The sequence below is a fragment of the Camelus dromedarius genome, chromosome 9, assembly GCF_036321535.1.
Source record: "Camelus dromedarius isolate mCamDro1 chromosome 9, mCamDro1.pat, whole genome shotgun sequence".
Classification (NCBI taxonomy): Eukaryota; Metazoa; Chordata; class Mammalia; order Artiodactyla; family Camelidae; genus Camelus; species Camelus dromedarius.
The window spans coordinates 74,326,584-74,331,826 of NC_087444.1; the positions used below are offsets into that span (position 1 = coordinate 74,326,584).

Here is a 5,243-nt window from a genome sequence, read left to right on the forward strand (position 1 = left end):
AAACTGAAGTGTGTTGTCATCTTATCTGCAGTGGCCTTAAGGTGACCCACACTCAGCCCCTCCCAGGAGAGAGGTTTGCAGGGTGTATGTCCATACTGGCCTCAAATTGGATTCAGGGGTTAGAGGCCAGCCCAACAGGGAACTTTCAAGAACTGAGAACTTGCCAACCTGCTGCTTGTACACCATTTGGCCCATCTGTCCCTTCTGCAGCTAAAAGGCCTTTCTCAATATACATTAGAGGCAATAGGCAGGTGGACAGGATTTGTAGCAGTTGCTTCCTGCCTCCAGGATCCCAAAACCTCCTGGAATACCAATGTCTGACAGACCTTTCTGCAATGAGAGTGTGATCTGTTTGCCTGTGAGGGTATCCACTAAGCTACATAGGAGTATTGGAGCTCCTGAAATATGGCGAGAATGACTGAGGAACTGAGCTTTAAATTTTTATTTAAATTAAATCTAGCCACATATAGCTTCTGGCTACCGTACTGAACGGTGCAGTTGTAGAACTTTCCAGAAAAAAAAATTTTTTTTCCAGATGTTAATCCTCATCCCAACAAAATGCCCACAGAAACCGAACAGGGTAGACTCGCCCTGTTGAAAGGGAAGTGGGGGTCCAGATGCCTGGCTAGGGTTGTTCTGTATGTCCCCTGGCCCTTCCTCAAGCAGAGGGTTCTAGATCCGATGCTTCTAGGTGGAGCAAGACTTTAGCATGCGCGTGCGTGTGTGTGCGCGCGCCTGTGCGCACATGCCCTGAGATCACCCACCTCCCCTGCCTGCCCTTTTCCCTTTTTAAAAAGCACCTCCTGACGTTGGCAGTGACCTTTATTTCTCTGGGGGAGGGGAGTTATATACAGCAGTGACCTGGATGCCCGGGAGTCCTTACCCAGGGGCTCGGGTTGGGGAAAGAGGCGTCGGCAGAAGGCACAGAGTGGTGATGGCCCGGAGGAGGCCAGGAATTACTGGTGGGGATGTAGTGTATCCTGGGAGACCCAGATGGGGAAACAAGCTCTGCGAGGGCAGCTGGTCCCGAGATCGTGCCGGTTGCTCCTCTCACGCCCCTACAGGAGGACGCAGGGGCAGCCCCCATCCTTCTTCCTGGGGGCGCTGGGGGGACTGGGCGGGAGCTCTTGTTCCTGGTACTTCCTGTGGGAAAAGGCTGGTGATTTGGGACCGCGGGGACAGGTGAGGTTGGGTGGGAAGCAGGTGAGGACGACAGGAAGGGGGCTCAGCTCACCGGACTGCCCGCACCAGCTGCTCGAAGGCCTCATCCACGTTGAGGCGCAGTTTGGCCGACGCCTCAAAGTAGGCCACATGGTGGGAGGCGCTGAAGGCGGAGGCTTCCGATCGGGGAACCTGGGGGAGGGACACAAGGAAGAGTCAGGTCCCTACACTCAGGACGGGTCCTGGAGAGGTGAGAGGAACACAGACATACTGTACTCTAACAGGGGTTACATACTGTGGGGGCTCAAGTGAAGAGGGAAATTCCAGGGAGATCATGGAGATGCCAAGGGGGCTGGCTGGATGCCATCTAAGTAAGGAGTCAGGGAAGGCTCCACAGACCTTGGCAAATAACTGAGTTGCCGGGCAGAGAAGTCAGGATGTTCCCAGCAGGGGCCCCAGTAAAGTTCCAAAGGCTGGAAATCCCCAAAGGCTTAATCTGAAAAATGAGTTCTATGTGGAAATCACATAGTCTGTGTGGACAGGGAAGTGGTGAGAGCAGATGAAGGAAGGGAGAAGAGCATGGTTGACATCAAGGGCCAGGTGGCAGAGCTGGGGTGCTGGGGAGCCATGGGAAGGCTGGGAGCTGGAGAGGGGCAACAGGAGGCGGGGTTGACCAGAGGGGAGAAACAGGAAGCTGGGCGAGGGTCCAGGTGGCATCAAGAGGAGGGGACGGGACAGAAAGTTGGGGCTGGTTGATCATGGGGGAGGTGCTGTTTTTTCCATCCAGCCACCCCTCCTGAGAACTCGCTGTGTGCAATGCTGGGGACTTGGGGGCAACACATCTAGTGGGGTGTATGACAGTGGACCTCGGGAGCCTGACGTGCGGAGATGCAGGTGAGCACCAGAAGGAGCCTCCCAGACAGATGGGGTGGGGATGGGATTGGGGGGGTGGTCCCAGACCTGGCGTTGTGTCTCCAGATCTGCCTTGTTCCCGACTAACACGATGGGGAAGTCATCTCGGTCCTTGACTCTGAGGATCTGTGTGAAGAGCTTGCTCACCTCGTTGAAACTGCAGATGAAGCCAGAGGTGTGAGATCCAGCCAGCCGCTCAGACCCAGTCCCCTCTGCTTCCTTTGCTCCACTGCCTGCAACCACTCTCACCTCTGCCGGTCATTAATGGCAAACACCAGCAGGAAGCCATGGCCCGCGCGCATGTACTGCTCCCTCATGGCACCAAACTCCTCCTGGCCTGCGGTGTCCAGGACTGCAGGGTGGGGGAAGGGATGCCCATGGGGACAAGGCACCCACCAGCCACCCCCATGAGCCCTCAGCCTCGCCACCATCCTCCCCCACCATCTCCCCTGCTGCCCTCACTGTCAAGCCGGGCCGGGACGCCATCCACTGTGCAGATCTTCGTGTAGGAGTCTTCAATAGTGGGATCGTAGTCAGACACGAAGTAGGACTGGTGAGATCGGGAGAGGACACCATCACTGCAGTGTCCCAGCAGAGATGATGGAGCCCCGCCTCTAGGCCCTGCCTTTCTCAGCCTCCCTCTTTCTGGGTCTTTTTCTCTCTTTGGATCTGTCTCTGTCTGGGTCTTTGTCCCTTCCTCCAACCCTCCCCAGTCTCCTCTCTCTGGGTGTCTCCTGGTCTTCTCTCTTTTTCTGGCATAAAGTACATTTCCCATATTGTGATTACATTCTGGCTGTGTGGCATTGAACAAATCACTTCCCCTCTCTGAACCTCGGTTTTCTCATTTGGAAAATGATAAAAATAGCACTGTGGTGAATCCAGTGTTTGTGAGATTCAGGGAGAACCCCTATTAAGCAATTAACATATCACCTGGGCATAGTGGGTGCTCAGTTACTGGGAGCTGTTGTTGTCCTGTCTATAGCTCTCCCTCCTCCTTTTCCTCTTCCCTCTTTTTTTATTCTTCCCCCTTTTCTCCTCCTCCTCCCCCTCCTCCTCCTTCTCCTCTGGCAGCTTCCAGTGTCTCCTCCCAGGGGAAGGTCCTGGTTCCAATCCGGCTGCGGAGAAGCTGCCCCGCCTGCGGAGAAGCTGCCCCGCCTGCAGGCTGAGCCCCTCCCTTCCTGCCTGGGTCCTGCCCGCCTCCAGCCAGGCCTTGGGCCATCTCTGGGTCTGCCCCTGGGTGCAAGGGGCCCAGGATAGGGGCCTTTCTCTACACAGACAGGGCCTCCCATGCAGGTGCTGGCTGGGGTCTCTTGAGGGATCTGGAGCCCTGGGGGCCTCTGTGGCATTTTAGGAGCAGATATCTTTCTAGGGTTTTTCTTAGGTGGGAGGGTTTCCCTTGGGAATGGGCTGGAAGTTTCCCGGGCAGGGGTGGATTTTCAGGAGAGAAGGGGTGATGTAGCAGCTGGGGGTCTGAAGGCTGCATCCTGCCTGTTGGGGTGGGGGCACTTGTCCTGGAGGGAGGGTGTAGGGACCTACCCCTGGGGGATTAGGGCTGTGTCTGCAGAGTACATCAGGAGCAGCTCGGGTGAGATCTGCAGGCTCGGGCTCACTTGGGAGGTTAGTCATAGAATATAGGTGCATGTCTAGAAAGTCTTAGAGACCCTAAGATGCATTTAAGAGATCAGAGAAACTCCCAAGGAACTTGTCTTTCTAGGGATGTCGAGAATCTGGGGACTTCTTCCATGGAGATGATTTGGGGGCTAGCCAGAGTTTCTGAGGGGCTCAGGGGATTGGAGTGGAGGAAAACTCAAGGTGGAGAAGTGGTTGGTTTTCCCTGGAAGAGGGTGTGGGTGTGGGTCTGGCAGAGGGGGTATCCCCAGAACTTGGGGTCTTAAAGAGTTCTCTAGAATGGCCAAGGGGCAAGGTCTTTTTAAAATCTCTGGTCTGAGGGTGACTCTCTCAGGACTGGGTGGTCCCAGGTGGGCCTCAGGGGCAAAGTCTGGGCATAATTTCTAGTTTCTGGGGGAGGTCCCTGAAGGGGCTAAGCATCCAGACTGAGGGAATCTCCAGGGCATTGGGCACAGGTATTCTCCGGGTTAGGTTCTGGGTGGCTCAGAGGGGAAGCTGGGGCCTGGAATTTGGGGGAGATGGGCTCTTGGTGGGGGGAGGTGGCATCTAGAGGGGTGGGGGCCAATAAGAGTGCTTAGGGTCTGAATGGAGTGACTCGTCTGGATTTAGGATGCTCCCTGGAGGCACCCAGGGTCAGGTTAGCAGGAAAGTGGGGTTTGGGGTACTGGAGGTAGGGGTGGTGGGTCTCAGGATACAAGTACAGGAGGAATGCCCCTCATGTAGGGGGGTGGAGGCCCTAGGGGTTCAGAGTCCCAAATTAGGGGATTTTTTTTAAGATTACAAGGCCTCATAGGAAGGTCTTAGTGATAGATCGAGGGGTAATCTGAGTTTCAGGGATCCCCCAAAGGGCTCAGTTCTAGGTCCCGGGGGCACCCCCCCGGGTGAGGGCCCGCTACCTGGATGAACTGGATGGTCAGCGCGCTCTTGCCCACGCCGCCGCCGCCCACGACCACCAGCTTGTGTGTCTCGCTGGGTGGGGGGTCCCCGGGCCCCGGCCCCCCGCCCCGGGGCCGCCCCCGCCCCGTCCCGGACGCCGCCCCGCTGCTCATGTCGCCACCGCTGCTGCTGCTGCCGCTACCGCCTGAGGGGGAACCGGGAGGGGCCTAGGGGCGGGCCACGCTAATAAGGCTACTGCATAATCATAAGCTCCAGCAAGAAGGGCTCGAGTCTCGGGACACTTGAGGAGGCAAGGCCGGGGAAGAGGAGGAGCTATGCTAATAAGGGCAGGGAAACAGCTTTCTCCGAGAAGGGGAATTCCGAACGGGGCGGTGACATGCTAATAAGAGAACTGTGCTCACCTCGAGCGGCGCCACGCGCTCTCGGAGGGCGGGTCACCTGGGGGCGGAGATATGCTAATAAGAGCTTTCCTCCTCTTGGGAAGCTCCTTCGGGGCAGGGCTATGCAAATAAGGAGCCCTGTGATGCAGTTTCTCAGGGCACCATCCCAGAGGCCTTGTTCTAGCCAGGCGGGGCTCGCGGACTCGCGTGCGGCCGTATATAGGCGCGCTCTGAGGAAGGGGCAAGTCCTGAGGGGAAGCTCAG

The 5,243-nt window shown here is 56.9% G+C and overlaps 1 protein-coding gene across 1 annotated transcript; it reads right to left on the reverse strand.

Moving 5' to 3' along the window:
- Nucleotides 1-804: 804 nt before the first annotated feature.
- On the reverse strand, nt 805-4,766 carry RRAS (RAS related). The gene is made up of 6 exons (XM_010993179.3): nt 4,599-4,766; nt 2,536-2,623; nt 2,323-2,425; nt 2,122-2,230; nt 1,235-1,353; nt 805-1,143 (listed from the first exon to the last, which is right to left on the reverse strand). The coding sequence occupies exons 1-6, from the start codon at nt 4,749-4,751 to the stop codon at nt 1,059-1,061; spliced, it is 657 nt and encodes a 218-aa protein (XP_010991481.1). The 5' UTR covers nt 4,752-4,766; the 3' UTR covers nt 805-1,058.
- Nucleotides 4,767-5,243: the final 477 nt, after the last annotated feature.

Bases quoted from the DNA above. Each gene is read 5' to 3' on its own strand.
- RRAS (XM_010993179.3), bottom strand. From the start codon at position 4,751: ATGAGCAGCGGGGCGGCGTCCGGGACGGGGCGGGGGCGGCCCCGGGGC. The intron at 2,426-2,535 runs GTGAGGGCAGCA...CCCACCCTGCAG, and splicing joins CGTCCCGGCCCGGCTTGACA to TCCTGGACACCGCAGGCCAG. The intron at 1,354-2,121 runs GTCTGGGACCAC...TCCCTCCCCCAG, and splicing joins ATCTGGAGACACAACGCCAG to GTTCCCCGATCGGAAGCCTC.